We start from the raw sequence: 19,458 nt of genomic DNA, 5'->3' as shown, positions 1-19,458 counted from the left end.
ATCGCCACCACCACTACCACCAACACTACCCCAATCATTACCACCAGTACTACCTACCACCAGTACCACCACTACCATAACCATCATCCACCACAAACATAACCTTCATCACCATCACTATCATCACCACCAACACGATCACCAATATTACCATCCCCACCATCCCCACCACAGTTATCACCAACACCACCATCACTGTGGCCATCACAACCCACAACCAGGGCTACCATCACTGCCATCCATCATCATCAATCATCAACACTATGAACCACCACCACCAGCCACTGGGAAAGGAGAGAGACCCCACCCAGGTAGAGATCAGAGAGAGAGGGTCCTCAGCTAGCCTTTGGGGCTTGACATGCTTGATGTAGGCAGAGCCCTTATTGCATCTGCCCCCCCCCCGCCCCCCGTTCCCTAACTGGCCATCAGAACAGTCCCTGTCTGCAGCTCACAGGGCACAGCGATGCCATCAGTGCTCACTAAGGAAGGGGCTTTGAACACCAAGTAAACCTCCTCTCCAGGTCAGAGTGGAGTCCAGCCTCTGAGCTCCAAGCTCAAGATGGTGTGAGATTCTGAAGGGCTGCTAAGAGGGAGTCCTGTGAGAAGCATTCTGGATGCTCCGTCGTCGGGAAGAACAAAGGGCCTCCGACGCTAGAGGCTGCACAGGCTGCCCCCTCTCCCACTAGTCACATCGATCTCCTGCTGCCTGACTGCAGGCAGGGACTGGCACATCAGTTTCGATTATCGGCTACCATCACACGGGGTAGAGAACTGGAACAGCTCGTCGCAGGGGCCAGCCATCACATGGGGAACCCTAGAACAGCTCTGTGTACAATGACCTTGAAGCTACCTCACTGCAAGCTGCCAGGTGGGGTTAGATGCTGGTGAGCAGGGAGAAGGCCACCCCACTGGCACATGCCTATGGTTACATATGCCTACCGGTGGGGGGGCACTGCCCAGACACATCTGTGACCTGAATGGGCTCCTAATGGCTCAGCCATTAAGAGAATTCACACGATGCAATCCTCCTCTACCCACACCTGCCTGGGATTTAACCGGGCTGCGCTACCCCATAGCCTACACAGGAGCAGAGAGGGCCTGAGGTGGACATGAGGGTCCTTGATGATCCTTGCAGCCTTGGGAGCCCAGTGCAGGAAGTTATTTCTGACTCCAAGGAGTTTGTAGGTCCTGGTATGAGGGTGCACAGGGATAGTGAGTAGCCACAGGACTCCAAGTCACCAAAGGATGACTGCTCTGTGTGTCCAGCTGGAGCCTAAGCTCAGAACCGGTGTCTGTCAGGAAGTGTAGTCAGGTGACAGGAGGGATGAGGACCTGTGTGTTCAACATGCCCCCCACCCCCATCCTTCCTCTGTGACCCGAGCGACACAGCGATCGGAAACCTGGAACGGCAACGCAGGCCGCATGGGGCGAAGCGGGCAGCACGGTCCAGGGTAGATGTACGAGGGGGAAAGGGAGGGCTGGATCTCCAGGCTCTGGAGCAGGCACCCACCTCCACACAGACACGTAGATGATGACCAGCATGAGCAGGGTGAGGGAGGACACGCCACAGCCCACGATGAGCGTCACGGATGGCACGGTCGCCTTATCCATGTTCTGGGGAGCAGGGGAGACAAGGAGTGAGACAGGACCCGCGGCTGGCGAACAGAGGTCTGGTCAAGGCCCCCATGTAGCCCCAGGGTCTTGTGCCCTCTCACCCCTGTTCTTCTTTCTCTGCTGGGCTGACCCTAAGAGCAGTTCTTGTCCCTTGCTGAGGACAAACCCTCCCCAGGGTAAGGACAGTCACAGGCCATGCCTGACAATAGCCCTCACCTCCTTCATGTCGCAGCCCTTCAATTCCAATCCCTCAATTCCCACCACATCACAGGTGGGGGGGGGGGAGGCACAGACTCAGCCCTGCCCCCACAATTAGCTCTCAGGCTCTGGCTCTCTACACTGCCAGGGCCCCAGGATGGTGTCCACCCCCAGCTCCCACTATATCTGACTGGGCAGCCAGCCAACACCCCCAACTCCATGGCCACCCACCCCAACATTCTTCCCACAACTCCATTTCTCACCGCTCTGCCAAAGCTCCCCTTTCTTTCTTCCCCTGGTTCTCGCAAGTACCTTGATTCACCTCCATATCTTGGCTGTCCCCTCCCTGGTGGCCTCAGTAGCCCCCCCCCCCCCCCCCCCCCCCCCCCGCCGTCTGCTGCAAAGGCCACTCAACGGGATGTTCCACCTGAGAGTCTTTGCACCTGGGGTTCCCTCCTCCCAAACTCACTTCCCACCAACATAAGACTGGGGCCTTGGCCATCCTGATCTTGTTCATCCCTGTGCAGGGGCAGGGCCCATAGACACCACCATGCTCTACCATACGCCCGGTACAACCCAGAGACAGCAGGCTGGCCCTGCTCACACAGGGCAATGGTCACTGCAAATGATGATACGGCTAGCTCATGGTTCACACCATAAGCCATGCAGTGCCCCAGGCCATAGGTCATGGGGCACTAGCGGAACCTCTACACCGCCCCCAGTGCTTCCTGCCACCTTCCTTTCCCTCTTCCAGAATGAAAAGAGGTCTGAGGTGGCTTAACTAGGCTCTACCCACAGGGTGACATGGGCCACATGCTTGGCACATCCACAGACACCCACCTACCCGATATCTAGACAGACACACATACCCCTGGCACAAGTAGGCAGACTTGTGCTGCCTACCCTGATTTGCCCTGGCCCTCACGCCAAGCCTGCTCTTTGTACATGCTAGGCACCTATGTATATGCCAAGCCTCCTCTGGAAAGAGGTTCAACTCCTGCTCTCATTACCCTAGGCCTCTGGGGCCTTGCAGGAGACCTGGGTGACCAGCCGTGAGACTCTGCGACCTCAAAAGTCTGTGGCCATAATTGAGAAGGGCAAGTGTGGACAGTGAACGGCTGGGCATCATCCTCCAGGCGCGAGCCCTCTAGGATCACAGTCCTTTCGCACTTGGCTTTACCAATGGAGAACCTGGGTCCAAACTGAGAGGAGGCCAGGTGACAGGGACAGGTGGGGGAAGTGGCCAGCAAGCACTCCAGAGCTCTGGGAAGGTCACAGCCAACTGAGCAAGTGGCTCACACCCATGCCATGACTGACTCCACTTTTCGACCTCTATGGCCATCTGCCTTGTCTGCCCTCATTAGGTCTGGCAGCTGCCAGACACCCCTAGCCCGTTTGCTCCTCCCAATTGGCTCAGGGTCATTCATGACAGACTCAGCTCTGCACGTTACAGGGGTGGGGTGGGGCAGCAGCAATCTCTGAAGCAGAGATTTGTCTGTCAAGAGACATGCCAGGTCTTATTAGGAGGGTCAGACTGGAGACCCCAAGGACAAGAAACAGGCCCCAAATCCTAGAGAGGAGACAAGACCAAGCTGGCCCACTGTAGGAGATCAGCTCCAGTGCCAAGCTCAGCTAGCCCCAGGGCCTTTGCACAGGCTGTTCCCATCACCCATCACTGTCCCTCTAACCTTCATGTGACTGGCTCTTCTTTTTGCTAAGAAATCACCATCTAGAAACCCTCAGAACATTCCATCTGAACCAGCCTCGGGTTCTCTGCCTATGACTTTCCCTTGAGCACTCTGGATAAGGATTGCCCACCTCACCAATGGCCTGCCTGGGTTGCACTTTTCACAGTTGCTGCCTATTTGCACCCCATAAATTCCCTGCTCCAAGTCTCCAGGTGGTATATGCATCTCCCAAAGAGTGGCTTCTATCCTGCAATGCTGGCTTCCTCCTGCTCTGTTCCACTGTTATCTGAAGCCCCTAAGTACCCACAAACTAACCCCACCTCAGACACTAAGATCTGAACTCTGTCGCACATCCTCCCATTTCCCCTCACCACTAACACATACTAAGTCTTGATCCCAGTCATATTTCCACTCTGCTTCTTGACCTGGGGCACATTCTGAGTACTGATACCAGCTAAACACTGAGCCTTGGTCCTTGTCATAGGCTGAGCTTGGGCCACGGTCACATATTGAGTCCTGACCCTGGTCACAAGTTGAGCTCTGACCATGGATACACACACTAAGCCCTGATTCTGGTCACAGGCTGAGCCACAATCCTAGCCACACACACATATCCCTGATCCTGGCTACACTTTGAACCCTACTCACACACTGAGCCCTGATTCTGGTTACAATATGAGCCCTGACTCTACTCATATGCTGAGCCCTGATCCTGGTCATGCTCTGAACCCCGTTCCTACTCATACTCTGAGTGTAAACCTGGTTACACCCTCATCCCTGACCCCACTGTACCTCGGCCCTGACCCTACTCACACACCTGCCCTCATTGTGGTCACAGGCTGATCCCTGATCCTGGTGACAGACTGAGCTCTGAGCTAGGTCACACGCTGACACCAATCCTGGTTACTTACACACAGGACTATGGCCTGGTCCCCTAAACCTGAGGCATGTCCCAGAAGCAACGACATCAATGGCTGGCCTCACATTCTGTTTACTATGGCCGGGCTGTGTGGGGCACCATAAACACACCGCCTGGTCCATCCACAAAGCTCAGGCAGGTGGTGCATCCCACTCACAGGTGTGACTCAGAGCGGTTACTCACCTCCCGCAGCCGCATCCCACACCCTGGCTCACGGCCAGCTCCCAGCTCCCAGGTCTGTCTCCCTCATAGCATGCCTTGACCAGTTTGCGACCCCAGCTTTGGGTGCTACACACTCCATCTCAGGCCCTTTAGACAAGAGTCCCCTGAGCGACTGTGTCTCAGGTTCACTGTCTCTGTCTATGCTTCCAATTTGCTGGTCCAGCCCCGTCGGCCAGGGAGAGGACCATCTGACTCTCTCTGCAGCTACCTAACTCAGCCCTGGCCACCTCTCTGTAGCTGGCTAGGCTCTTTTGCTTGTTCCTACCAGGGTCCCATGTCTCCACTGCTGGTCTCCGCCCTGTCCTCCCTGTCTTTCCTTCCATCGGCATGAAGCTGAGTCCTCCCTCTCACCCTGTCTCTCCTGTCCTGGGTCCCGTGCCTCTCTCATATCCTCCATATCCCTGGCATCTCTATGCCTTTCTCACCTAATGGGACAGCTGTCACCTCCTACCCCAAGCTAGGCTAGTGAACTCCCGTGTACCCCCTCAGGACTTCACTCCAAACCTCCTCTTTACATGCTCCTAGATGCTGCCTTCGGGGAAGGAGGCTCCTGCCTGCTTCTCTCCAACCCCCCCTCCCCCTAGCCTCCTCGCTTCCTGAGTGGTTACTTTGCCATATAAACACATGCCCCAGCCCTGGAGGGCATCAGCAGGGGCTGCCTAAGCCCCCAGCCCTGGGCACTCCAAATGTCAGCAGGGGCCAAGCAAGCCAGCTAGAGAGCAGGAGAAGATTCTGGCTCCTTTTCACTTAGCACCTTAAGTGGGGTCTCAACCCTAGGGCAGCCAGTATGGGTCAGGTGGGAAGGAAAAAAAAAAGACCAAGAGGGGTTCTAGTAGGAGGTAAGCAGAAGCCACACCCACAGTGCTTCCCCCCACATCCCCTCCTCAAACCCCACACTGAACCAATGCAAGCTGCTTCTGGTGGAGTCAGGCAGTCAGGCAGGTCCGATCCTATCCCATCACACGAGTGAGGGACAAGGCCCCAGGAGGTACCACCTGGCTCTGAACTCAGCTTCTACTGCCTTATCTGGACTACAGAGACAGGGAGCTCTGAAACAACACCCTGCAGAGACACTGTTTGGTGACCACTAACCCGACACTAGAAGCCCCCGGGGGGCATCCATGGATCCCTGCGACACAAAGCAGAGCTGGGGCAGTCCATCTGCCCCTCCTCCTCGGGGTGGCCTCATTCTCCCTACCCCAGGCACATGTCATGGTCAGCTATACCTGCACGGGGGCGGGGGGGGCACACCCAAACATTCGGCATGCTCCCAGCATCAGGAGCACCACACCAGCTATGGCTGCTCCAGGGGTCCAGCTCACAACAACGGTGCTCTTCCCTAAGGGCGAACGGCCCCCTCCCTTTCACAAGGGAGACTGAGACTCTTAACAGGCAGAAGGCCAGCCCAGGATCATGTTGTGCGTAAGGAGCAAGCACATCTCTCCAGTCTACAACCCTGACCTCCCACAGCCTGACCCTGGGCTAGGAGAAAGGAAGTGGGGGCATGTCCTTTGTCATTCTCCCTGTTCTGGTTCTGATTCCATGCCCTAAGGCACAGCAGCATGGGAGACTAGGCTGGACCGACGGTGCCCGGGCCAACCTCTAGGAACCCTAGAATGGCTATCTACATAGATGCCACCTCTCGCAGGGAGTTTGCAGGGTGGTGCCAGCCACTGCCCTCACCTTGCCCACAGACCTGCCAACACAGGCAGTCCCACTGAAGGAACTGCCCAGTTGGAGGGCACACGGGGCCAGTACCAAGAGCCCAGACTCACCCTAGGACCGGGATCTGGCCTTTCTTGGCCTCAGATTCCATGACTGCCAAAAAGGAGTTTGGTAGTAATGAATGAGGTCCCTCTGGTTCTGATCCCCCCTCCCATTGAGACCCCAGCTGTTAACACTGTGCCTTCCTTACTTTCCAGAGAATGATGAGGGGTGGAAGGGGGCAAGAATTCTGAGGTCCTGAGCTTCATCTACATGGAGTTTGGACTCTGAGAGGGCCAAGATCTGTCTGCCCACATCCAGGACAGCCAAGTCCTCTCTCCAGAGTCCTCCATTCCAGCCCAGAGGCCCCTTCCACAAGAGGGCTGGGCTGGGGGCCAGAGCTCAGACCCTGGCTCTTTCTCTTCTTGAGCCAGCCTGGCCCAGGGACCGTGCAGCTCCAGCCCTTACCCCCACTCTCCTGGCCTTCTCGGGGCTGGAGGACAGGAAAGCCCACCAGTCTAGAGGGCTCGGCCAGCACCCAGGGCCCGAGGCAGCAAGCTGGCCTGAGATGCTGTCACCATAGAAACCAGCAGCCCCCACAAGAATCACAGGAACAAAAAAGGAGGCCCCTGAGACCATGGGGCCTGTCTAGGGACTTGGGCCAGGCCCAGCAGCCTCAGCCACCCCCAGAACCCTGCCTGGGGACACAGCCACCTCCGCAGCCCAGGCTCCACTGGGGCGGGGGCAGGCAGAAGCGCTGTGTGAGAAGGAGCGCCTCTTCCCCTTGTTCTCTGGCAAGCCAAGCGAAGGGGTCCACAGGCCCGCCTCCCAGCCCCAGTTCGGAGGTCTCCAAGGCCCCAGGCCTCCAAGGAGAGTGGAGACAGGACCCACTTGGCAGTCACTTCCTGGGGGTCTCTAACTCCACACTGCCGCCCACCAGGCTCCCACTCACCCTCTCCAAGACTTCAACCGGCCACCGTGGCTGCCTGGCGCTGGGACCCCTGGTGGGGGGGCCGGGCCCTGCGCCTGCCTTCCGCCCGCCCGCCCCGCACGCACGCACATCCCCGCCCGCGCCCCTTGCCCCCCGCCGCCCGGGTCTCACCGCGTCGGCGCTGAGCTGGGCTAAGATGGCGAAGGTGGAGAGCCGGTCACACAGGCAGCGCGTCCGGAGGGCGTCGAGGGGCACCGTGCGGCAGCCGCGCCAAGACCAGGGCCCGAGCTGCGGGGGGGCGGAGGAGGAGGGTCTGCGGGCGGCGGGACGGGAGACAGCGTCAGCGGCGGCGCGCGGGCCCCGCGCCCTCCCGGCCCGGCCCGGCCCGCACCTGCGCCCGCCGCGCGCCCGCCCCGCCACCGGGACCCGCCGCCCCGGCGCCCATGGCCGCGCTCTGCACCGCCTGCCGCGCGCTGGAGACGCGGAGCGCGGCCCGCGGGAGCGCGGCCCGCGGGAGCGGCGGGAGGGAGGCGGGAGCTGGCCCGGGGCCCGGCCGCCCCGCCCGCCCGCCTGCCCGGCTGCGAGACCGCGCGAGCCCGAGGCCCTGGCGCGGGGGCGCGCGAGGGGCCGCCCGGGAGCACCCCAGCCCCACAGCCCAGGGCTCTTCGGAGCTGGTGACCTTGGGACGGCTCCATCCCGCGCGGCAGCCTCCTCCAGGCCAGGCCGCCAGGGTGTCTGCCGCTCCAATCCCGGACTAGCGCAGCTCTCCCTGCAGGGAGCCGGCCCGCCGCTGGAAACTTCCCTCTGCGCGCTGACCCTGGCCCCTCCTGCTGCCTCCAGGCCTCCACTGGCCCCATTTCAGTAAAGCAAAGTGCTAGCTATGTTCTGGGCGCGTCAGGATCTGAAGGGTTCTGGCAGATACCCACTCCTCCCCTTTCTGCCGCCACTGAGCTACATCCCTTGGGGTCTACTAGCCAGAAACTCTGACCAGAAAGTTGCTAGCTTCCATCCTTCACCCCCTGGCCCTGGGGCTGAGCTTGCCCTGCAGGAAGTGCCAGGAGGCACCTTTCTGGGACCCAGTTCTGCTCCTGTCCCAGAAGCACCCCAGGATTCGAGCTTACAAGAGTTCTAGGTGGGAGTGGTCTTTTGAACCACTTGAAGGGCTTGAAAGGATTCACCCCTTCCCAGTCCAAGGCTTTGGGAGGCCAGCCAGAGGTCCTCTCTGCACCCAGGAAGCTTTCAGGCTGTAGCTTCCATTCCCAGCTTGGATGATGGCCTGAGGCCTCTTCCAGGCCACATCCACAGTGCCAGTGGAGACTGTAAAGTCCGCAGACAAGAATGGGCCTGCCTGTCTACACTGTAGGTGGGTTTTCTTTCTCTATCTGGCTTCTTTCCTGATGGATTGGAGAGCCGCCCTGTGCACAGCCCTGACCAACACCACAGAGCCCTGACCCATGCACATGCATGCTAAGAACCGAAAGACTAGCCAGATACCTGGGTTCCAGCCAGCTGCTTCCTAATTGCAGGAGCTCAGTAACTTTCATCCCCTTGCCTCAGTTTCTTTGTCTCTAAAGAGGGAAAGGACTCCAACCCAGCATGGGGCTGCACAACTCAATGCCTGGCTGAAATGCATGGAGACAGCCACAGCAGCTCCAGCTCTCAGGAAGCTGAGCCCTCCTTTAATTCCAGGTGACTCCTTACTTCCTTTCCCTTCTCAGCAACCCTGTGAGTCAGGTCCAGGGAGACAGGACCCTTAGCATCTGCATCTCCCTCGGTGTCCCTCTGCCCCTCAGAAAGAATTACTCCCTGAGAAGCCTGACTTAGGTCAGGGGCTTCAGTGTTGCTCTGAGCTGTGGGAACCTCTCTCCACCCCCTAATGCTTGTTAGCTCACTCTGAGATGCAGTGCAAAGTTGAGCGACTGGGTCCCTGGCCTATGGATGCCAGCCTTTGAGGCCCAGGTTCTACCCAAGGGCTCTCTTCCCACGGAAAGAGAAAGATTACAAAGCAGAAATGGGCCGAAGGAAGGTCCTTCTCTCGCAGGACCTCTGTTCTCAAGAAAGCCTTTGAGCCCTGAGACCCTGTCCCGGCAGAACTGTGCAGGTCCCCAAAGGGCAGCCACAGTACCAACTCCAAGAACCAAGACTACTATTCAGGTAGCCTTTCCCCGAGCCTGCCACCCAGCATACCTGGCACTACACCCCCTGATTATAAATAGCCCAGGGCACATTTTCCCCCACTAAAGAAGACTACAGAGACGGAGCTAAGATACCAAGGGGACAGGGAAGGGAATGTGGGTTCCCCAGAAAGACCCCTGCTCTGAACAGTACCCCAGATTCTGTGCTAGCTACAGAGGTTTCTAAAATCACACTTGTGCGCCAGACATGCCTCTGGCTATCTCCCTCCATGCCCACTCCAGGTCAGGAGCCATGGAGTCCTGGCTGACTGTACCCTCCCTCAAGGCTAGGGGTGGAAGAGGGACAGTCTCATGCCACAAACAACAGATTAGACACAGACTAACAAATGTCATCAGCATGCACACATTCCAAGAAAACCCTGTGTGTTGGGTCTGCATGCCACCACTGGCCTGTCCATGTTGGCCATGTGGCTGCTATCTAGAACAGGACATAGAGCTCTTAGCTATCCTACCTGCCTGATGGTTGCTGGGAAGGCTTCAGGGACAGTACCCTGAGGCAGGGTAAAGGGAGCTGGGCTGGCAGCCTGGCAGTTTCCCAGAAGCCCAAGTCGGGTCCACAGGGCGCCAGGCTGACAGCTGCTGGTCACCACCTGGGAGACCGCCAGCCTGAGAGCCAGTGTTGCCCAGGACCTCTGCTGTGGCATCAATTAGCTTAGCCACCCAGGGGCAGAGGAGGAGCGGCTGCCGCCTTACCCAGCAGAGGGTCACCAGGGCCAGACTCTCCAGTCCCAGGCTGTGGAGAGCAGAGAAGGCACCTGTGTGGGCCCAGAGAACCAGCCAGCCAGCCAGCCAGCCAGCCAGCCAGCCAGGGCAGAGCTAGCCTCTGTAAGCTGCCCAGACTGCCATACGGGCCCGCCTCTGCCTGCCCACCCCTCCAGTCAAGTGCCACGTGTGTTAGGAGTATCGTGGGCACCCCACGTGCAGCCCAGGGACAGGTCCTCTCCTCACCTCCCTCCCCAGCTTCCGCTCTGCTCTGAGGCGCCTGTGCGTTTCATCTTCCATTCTCTGCCACAGCCTCAGGTCAGCTTTGTAGACACTAAAAAGAAGCTGTGAGGGTGCAGCTGACCACACAGCAAGATGGCAGCGGGGCCTAGATTCCAGCTCGTCTCTACTGCTGCCCCCAGCCGTCCCCATCTGAACCCTGGCTGAATGCAGATCTGATCCGGCCCTTTCAGCAACCTAGAATCCTGACTGGCCCTAAGCCAGGAGGAGAGCTCAGTTCGAGACGCCATGGAGTTGTCCTCAAAGCCCTGGACCTCAGCATTTCAGCACAAGCGTGGAGGTCACCCTAGCGGGTGGACACTCACGTGGACCTTTGACACCCCACCTGTTGAAGGTGGAGGAAAAGCTCTCAGCCTCCCTTCCACAGTATTTTAGCAATCATCTTATACCCAGGTCCTGATTCCCAACATCTGGACATTCTTCCCCAAGCCTGACTGAAACCCATCCTTCTGCGGGGCTGTCTGTTCTCAGTTGCAGCACACACAGGCATCCCTTGCTTGTTCGCTCGCTTGCTGCTCCCACCTCTCCTCTGAGCCTCAGAAACGTGATCTGGGCCAGCCAGCCAGGTCCCTATCCTGGACCACAACTTAGGAATCTGGGTTAGTCATACTTGCCCTCATGTCCTGGCAACAGGTCCAGGCCTAGAGAAGGAGCTAGGTCAATGGCACCTTCCTCAACACTGAGGAGCAAGGGTCTGGGGTCATAACAAGGAACCCTTTCCTGAGTAAGTGGAGGCCTGCAACTCTCAGACAGGGCCCAGGCAAGGGCCTCTGCTCCCAGGGGCCCAGGATGGATCTGGACCCTGTCCACCTCTCTACCTGCCGCTAATGACCTTTCTCTATCGTGGAAATTATATTTAGCTTCTGCCCAGATGCCCAATGATATACATGTCAGCACACATGTGGAGACAATTCTCTGCCCCATCACTCCACTTTTGATGATCCTCTGGCCTGATTCAACTTCCTCTGCCCCAAGCACAGGTCCTGACGGGTCACAGTCATCCCCTGCCTTGCAGACACATGTGTAAGATAGGGTACCCAGTACAGACCTTAGGCAAGTAAGGCTGGAAGGATAAAAGCTCTGAGGATACCACTCACATATTCCATCCATGGGAAATGTGTCCACTCCCCTATCCCCGCCTGCACTCTTTGTAGTTCACCTGCCCCAGCAGCCTCCATCAAGGTGGTTGCCTCCTGTTGGCCTGGGCCCCCATGGCAACCTGCTGGGATCCACCTGGCTCCTGCATCCCAGCTCAGCCTCAGCTCTGCTCTCCACCTGCCACCCCACCCCATTCATCCAAAGAACTTCCCAGGCCCCTCCTCACTCAAATCCAAGGCCATACTGCTCCTCACAGTCCTGCAGGACCACTGGGGGCTGGCCCCAATCTCCTAGACCACAACCACACTTTGGCCAAGAACCTTAGCTCCATGTAGCTCTCCCTAAACCTGGGCGCACTCACAACTCCTAATGTGCTTCCAAGACAGGGTGTCCCCCTGCCCCAGCACCTTCATTCAGCTCCAAGAGCAGGGTCACAACCCTATCCCCAGGTCTCAGGGACGGTGGTCCAAGAAAGGCATTGACCAGCAACTGACCAGCATCCCTCTATAGGCACCTCCAGTAGTGCCCAAAAGAGGTGGACCCAAGAAGTTTGGAAGAGGCCAAGGGGACAGGCCTGCTTCTGGCCACACACTCAGCTTCTGGTTCTGTTCTGGTACCTGCCAGCCCAGACCAGCCCTAGGAGGGAGAAGCGAACGGAGAATCCTGACCCTACCCTACTCAGGGCTCTGCTAGCAGTGGGTATGCGGTCACCTGTGCTTGTTCAGAGAATGAGAGAGCCTGCGGGGCCTGTGTGTTCGAGGAACACGAGGGGACAGTATGCAGAGAGTGCACGGAGCCCACCTCCCACCCACCAAGCAGGGGCCCTCACTGCATCGTGATGCCTCCCGCCAGCCCACGAGCAGGTGCTATTATAGGACTGTGCCTGTCGGGGTCCCCTTGGATCTGATGGGCTAATTCACACCCCAGTATGAATGACTCATAGGGTATCCACCCACGCGGTATAAAACAGCCAGGAGTGGGCACAGCGCACCCCAGTGGGGGATCTTCGGTTCTGGGCAGGGGTGGGACTTGAAGCCTCTGCATTTGAGGGCTTCTCAACTGTGCCTTGGAGATCCTTCCTCAACCTGCACCCCAGAAATCAACTCCCTGATCCATCTCCACCCCAGGTGTCTCCTGTTTAGTTACACTTTCTCCATCAGGGGTGCCCAGTTCCCTGCCCGCCCCCCACCCCCCACACCGACTTCTCCCTCCACGTTGAGATGGATGCTGCTGCCTCGAATGCCCAAGCTCTCAGCCTCTCTTCCTGTGAGGGCCAGACCACTGTGTCCAGACCTCTGGGCCACTCCACGCTGCTAGGTTGGCACCCCTCCTGGCTCATTTCTGAGACTCTAGGTTTCTGAGATCCCAACACCTGTGGTCTGGTGCCCTTAACTATGAAGCTGGCGCCACTTGAGCCCCTCTTTGCACCTCAGGTCTTGCGGGGCCTTTGAGACGTCTCCTGTTGCCACCACCCAGACACCGATCTCTTCTTCTCTCCCATCTGGCGCCAGGACACTCTGTACTGGGGCTTCTGGTCTCAGACTGTCCCCCTCTGTGCCTCGTGGCTCCTCTCGGGTTACCCGGGCAGGGCACACAGGTCATGGTTGTTTGTGGGACAGAGTGGGGGAACCTGTGGACAATGGACGCTGGCTCCACAGCCTGGCAAAGATGACCTGGCCTGGGGAACAAGGTCCAGCTGACTATGCCTGGTTCAGGAAAGTGTTTGATACCTGCCCTAAACACCTGCCCATCTCCTAGGCTCCTGCCTAATAGGCTCCTACAGACATATCCATCTGGCCTGTCACCCCACCACCACCACCACCAACCAGTCAAGAGGTCACTGCCAAGACTCCACAGCACTCACGCTCTAGCATTTGATGCCTGCTGAGCCAGACCCTTGCTGAGCACTGGGCACTCCTGGTATCCTCCCTAGCTCAAGATGATGTATACCTCATGCCCACCCTAGCCAGCCTAGCCTCATCTCCAAGACATCTTCCCAGACTTCCATGTTAAGCCTTCCTCTTCTACTTGCCCTATCATACCTATCATATGGTTACTGTGGCCTGACTCATGACCTGTGCCATAGGGGAAGGGAGATGATACCCACAGGGAGTCTGTAAATCTTTCCAGAGCCAGCCTCCTCTCATAATACCTATGCCCATAACCTTCTCCCTCAGAACCACCACCAAGACAACAAACCAAGCCCAATAGCACCTGCAGTTAGTAAGCACCACTAGCCACCATCCCTACCCCAGCATACTTCTAATACCTCTGCCACCACTTACACGTTACCAAAACCATCTCCACAGCTACCATAATATTACCACTGCCATGTCACCACGACCACTTCCATGGCCACTGCCACCATCCCTGCCACCTCCATAGGTGCCATATCATCATCATCATCATCATCATCATCACCATCATGGCCACCACACCACCACTGCACCACTGACATCCCCTCCATGGTCACCACATTTCTGATACCACCTCCATACCCACCACCTTATCACCACCACCACCACCACACCTTCATAAGCACGGCCACATCATGACACCACAGCCACAGCCACTGCTGCATCACCAATAACACTACTTCCATGGCCACTGCCACGTTGCTGACGCCCCCTCTGAGGCCACCATCACGTAGCAACTGTCACCTCCCTGGGCAGCCCCACATTGCCGACACCACTCCTACAACTACCACCATGTGTCTCTGACATTGGCAACACCATCACCACTGCCATCACCCCCACATCATCATCACCCCACCATCACCAACAGAAGCACCATGACCTCTCATTATGTTGGCAACACACCCCTCCATACCACCATCACTCCCACCCACAGCAACACCATCATGAATGATGGTGCAACACCCGCCACCACCAGCAGCCTCAGTTTCACCAGCGGCAGCATCACAGACCACAGAGCCGTCACCACCACCACCACCACCCTGTCATCAGCCCCTCTCTCACCACCCCATTCCCCACCGTTCCCGCTCAGTGCAAAACGACTCCAGCAGCACTCTTCAGTCCTCCTCACCACAGACATTACACAATCCTCCTCCCTCACCACCACCACATCCCCAGGCCAGTGCCAGCATCAGCTACACCAGCACTGACATCATCGCCACGTCTACCAATGCAGTCAGCCGTGTGTATCACTGACGCTAAGACCGTCGGCACCAGCCAAAGCTCCATAGCAGGGCAGCACCACCTTGCCCAATGTGTCCTCCTTCATAGGGACCAGTGACCACCTGCTTGCCATGGGCATGTTACTGTCCTGCCAGCAACATCGGCCTGTCTCCAGGATGGACACTGTCCCCAGAATTCAGCAGTCTTCTTCAGCTTGTCACACCGGTGGACCCTCTCTCGGGAGCCTCAATGTGCTCCCTGACAGGCCAGGGCGGTAAGAGCAGCCAGCCAGCTAACCTGCACTTTTGTCTTTGCCCCTACGACCTTCCTTCCTGCACCTCACTGCTCACCTGATCCAGCAGACCTGGTTACTCCATCATCCCACCACTTCCAGGCAAGGGCCAGGAGCAGGTTCCCACATCACTCAGGCCTTCCAGCTAACTGGAAAATCCTTCCCCCGTGTCTGCCTTTCCACATGCCCTGCAATCTGAGGACAGGACCCACACCAATTCTACCTCTGCTAGGTCATTTCTGAGGCCAGAGAGCCTAGTCTGCACATCTAAAAAGAGGTATGGGGACCTCCAGGCCTGGGTAGCCACTTCCCTGCCAAGTATGTTCTCTGTCCTACTCTGTCCCTACCTCCCTCTCCTTGGACCACTCACTGCAACCCCAGTTGCACTCTGCTGGGTCTCTGTACACCCTGTGCTGTGGCCTTGGGTTCCCACACCCTCCTGCCGAGGTGCACTACAGCCATCACGGAGCGCTGTGAGGTGGCATGCATCTATGTGGCTTACTGTTTTCCTCTGGGATGACATCCTGACATTCAGCACATTGTCAACCACGACAACGGCCCATTTCACAGAGGTAGAAACCAAGGCTCAACATGATGGAAGCTTGCCCATGTAACCAGGGGGGGGTCAGACAAAGACCTGTGTACGGGTACAGGCCAGGGGTCACTTGTAGTGGGTCACTTAGGAGCCCACATGCCCCACTGGTTCAGCCGGGGGAGTGGATGGGGGACATTGCAAACAAGAGCCCAGAATCCTGGGCAAGGTGGGGACCTGCAGAGTAAAGGGCTCCCTGGAACAGCAAAGGGGGGTGGCAAGGCCGCTATGTTCTGCTCCAACTCAAACCCTCCACCCACTCGGCAGCCCCTGCTTAGCCATGTTATAAGGGAAGCAACTGCAGGCTGAGCATCAGGTTTCCTCTGCGAGCCAGGGCTACACAGAGAACCCTGTCTCAAAAAAAGCAACCAACCAGGCTGGAGAGATGGCTCAGAGGTTAAGAGCACTGACTGCTCTTCCAGAGGTCCTGAGTTCAATTCTCAGCAACCACATGGTGGCTCACAACCATCTGTAATGAGAACTGGCGCCCTCTTCTGGCCTGCAGTCATACATGCTGTGTACATAATAAATAAATCTTTTTTAAAAAAAAGCAACCAACCAAACAAACAAACAAAAAGAGGTGCCCAGAGAGGGTTCCTGAAGTTAGTCCTGGGTTCATTGGGAACCTTCGAGCCTTGGGTTAGGCTCCTTGGCTGTGAACCTGGCTCACAAAGGACAGTGCAGCAGGAAGCTCTTTGAGGGACATGAGTGGACCTAGTGGGGCTTGGCCGTCCACCCAGGAAAGGATCTAGTTGGAAAGGAACACTTGCGGAGAGGGATAGCCTAACAATGCCTGAGGTCAGAGCTCTGGCCGTCCTGCACTGGGGGAGACAGAGCTCAGTTGCTATGACCCTCCCATCATTGTGGCAACCTGCCCACCTGCTAGAGTAGCCAGATGAAGCGGGCCCTTGTGCTCTCTGCCCACTTCCTATGACACTGGTCCCTTCCTCAGGCACCTGTTTGTCCTCTGGATCTCATTCTCCATTCAGTCATTCACGCTGTACCCTGCAGTCCATACCCCATTCTACCCTACTTCTGAACTGCTTACCTTGTTCACTCCTTGCCCAGCACTGCCAATCATGACCTACTTACTCAACCATCTAGCCCCACTTCCCGCTGCCTGTTCCCACTCACAAATAATTCCTCATCCTAACAGGTGGCAGAAGACTCCAGGAATACACATATGACTGTCACTGTCCTCCTCAGGGGAGACACACAAAACTAGGGCTCTGTGGGGATGCAGCATGGTAGTCTATTGTAGCAAGGGTTGCTCCCTTCCTCCCCACTTCTTACCCCAGGCTCTCACAACCACTGGCCATGCTTCTATAGGGGCTTAAAGAGACTGAGCTCTTGAACCCTGTTGTCAACTTAAGAGTTCAAGACCCAGATCCAGGGACATGGGTGACAGACATTGCATTGAAGGACTAGGGTCACATCAGAGGCTCCGAACAAATGTTTAAGGAGCCCAGACAGACATCTCCAATGGGGACACCGCCAGAGTATGTGCAGGTCTGTGGGGTTCCTGGAGGAAAGGCAGAAAGAGAGTCTACACTGTAGAAGGAAGCCTCTGGCTTGTTCCCTATGTGAATGTGTCACGCTATCAACTGTCCCAGGTGACTGGAAGAGAGGGTGATCCCCTGAGCACGTGGCCTACATGGAATGAGTGTGAGCCAACTCAATGGTCCAACAGAGACAGGAAGCAGGGCTCAGCCTAGGACCAAGATCAGGGTTCAGTGTGTGATGAGGGTCAGCATTCAGTGTGTGACCATGGTCAGAGCTCAGTGTATGATAAGGATCAGGGCTCAGAGTGTACCCAGGGCGAGGTCTCAGTGAGTGGTCAAGATCAGGATTCAGTGTACGATGAGGGTCAGTATTCAGTGTGTGAGCCAGATAAATGCTCAATGCATGACCAGGATCAAGGCTCAGTTTATGTGCAGAATTGGGGCTGAACGTGTGGCCAGTGTCAGGGCTCCATTTGCGGTGAGAGTCAACATTTAGTATCAGAGCAGAATCGGGGTTCAGTGCGTGACCAGGGTCCGAGCAAGCTTAACCTGTGACCATGAGGAGCATTTGACCAGAATTAGGACTCAACGTCCCAGTTAGAGTCAGGACTCAGGGTACGGCCAGTGTCTGGTCTCAGTCCACTTCTGGTTAGGGATCTGGGCTCTACCCTAGATTAGGATAGTTTGGTTATGGGTCACAATGAAAGTACAAAAAAGTTACCCTTTATCGGGTGACAGTCACAGAAGGCTCTCCTCTCCCCCTAGTGGCCAGGCCATTCCTTGGTCACTTAGGCCTGTTCTCAGCCAAGCAAGCACAGGCCACACCAGGCAGGTCAGGGACACTCTGGTGGTTAGGCACTGGTGGAGGTGGGCCATTGCTCTGCCACTCATCCCGCTTTAGGCCGATGGGAAAGCACTCACATTCACAAGTCACAGCAAAAGCCATGGCCACCAGTTGTGGCATGAAGAGCCACCCAACGGAGAGCAGAGGAGTGACCAGGGCATGTGGGACGTTACAAAAACCAGCCTGTCTACCATCCAGTCACCCTCCAGTCACCCTCCAGCCTCCGTTTAAGGGTTCTAGCTACTTGTTCTGAGCAGTGTCCTCAACCACCACTGGGCTTTTGGCTGGCTATAGCCTCTGGAGGCCTTGTAACCAGTCAGTTGGGGGGTGGGCAGTGTGTGATCCCAGGATAGACTTGTACCTCTGCTTAGGCACAGGCCACTCAGCTGAATAGGTATCATTCTGCTGTCCTGGGGCCTGACCTTCCACAGTCCAGTTCTCAAGGGCTGGGGTAGAGCGTACCTAAGGTGACTGAGGTCAAGGTCACCGCCCACAGCTGTGAGAACAGGGCAGGTGGAGGTCATACTCACTTGCAACACCCGAGGGCTCACCATGGTACCTTAGCAGCCCAGATCCTACCCAGTGTCAGGCAGCTGCCAGCTCCAAGGTTAGGAGTCTCCACTTAAGGGATGTCTGATGGGCTATGGCCTGGCAGGGGACAGTGTCCTTGACTCATCTGGGAAGTCTGGAACATGGATGGGGCTGTCCCCACCAGGAGGCTGGTCTTTGCATTACTAGGAAGAGGGAGGGCTCTGTAGGGAGCCAGGATGAGCTAAGAGGATAAACAGGTTGGCCGCCCCTCCACCATTGAGCTCTCCAAGGGAGGTCACTTCCAGCTCCGAAGCCCAAAGCCCCAGCATGCCCATGGCAGTCCCGGGAGGGGGGCGGGAGCTGTGAACCGTGAACTAAGAACTGTTCTCCCTTTTCCTTTTACACCCTTCTCTGATCTCCTATGCAAAGAGCACATGGCACTCACAACACCTGAAGAAATCCACAGACAGCAACACACCCAAAGGCTGGCCTTCCAGGCTGCAAGCATCCCAGCCTGGTGTTGGACCCACAGCACGCAGGCCCGTGTCCTGCAGGTGAGGCAGCCTGGCCTGGCTCTGCACTCAACATTACTTTGCCTCAGCAATGGCTGTTCCTTCTGCTGAAATACTGGTCCTCAAGACACCCACCACACAAGAGTTTGCAGGAACTCTGTGCAGAAAATCAGCCTCCCCCACAACATAACACACACAGAGACCACTATGCCCCTGCTCAGAAAAGTACCACACAACCTACTGCAAAGCCTTCAGAACCCCTGTTGGTGTAGGACAGGACCTGACATTGTTTTAGACTAATGTTTGGATGACGCACTGTCCCTCTTCCCTGGGATGGAGGAAATGAGGGTTGGGACCTCACAGGACAGTCATCAGTGGTCACAGTCACCAGAAGATGGATGGGAGATAACCCCACACAACAGCTCACTGTTTGCACCCCTCCATGGGGCCTCCGGACCACGCTTCCCGAGGCTCCCT

The 19,458-nt window shown here is 57.1% G+C and overlaps 1 protein-coding gene across 7 annotated transcripts in view; it reads right to left on the bottom strand.

The window, feature by feature from the left end:
• The window catches only part of Adgrb1 (adhesion G protein-coupled receptor B1), a 72,390-nt gene that overhangs the window by 18,371 nt on the left and 34,561 nt on the right, over positions 1-19,458 (bottom strand). For all 7 annotated transcript variants that reach the window (XM_052748001.1, XM_052748002.1, XM_052748003.1 and 4 more), the window contains 2 exons: positions 7,448-7,589; positions 1,511-1,614 (listed from right to left, as the gene is read on the bottom strand). In XM_052748001.1, coding sequence (XP_052603961.1) covers positions 1,511-1,614; positions 7,448-7,589 — 246 coding nt within the window. The remainder of the gene's footprint in view (positions 1-1,510; positions 1,615-7,447; positions 7,590-19,458) is intronic.

Source organism: Peromyscus californicus, unplaced genomic scaffold, assembly GCF_007827085.1.
Source record: "Peromyscus californicus insignis strain IS unplaced genomic scaffold, ASM782708v3 Scaffold_20__1_contigs__length_68692818, whole genome shotgun sequence".
NCBI lineage: Eukaryota > Metazoa > Chordata > Mammalia > Rodentia > Cricetidae > Peromyscus > Peromyscus californicus.
The sequence above is the reverse complement of the archived record's forward strand: the minus strand, read 5'-3'. Positions and strand labels throughout refer to the sequence as shown.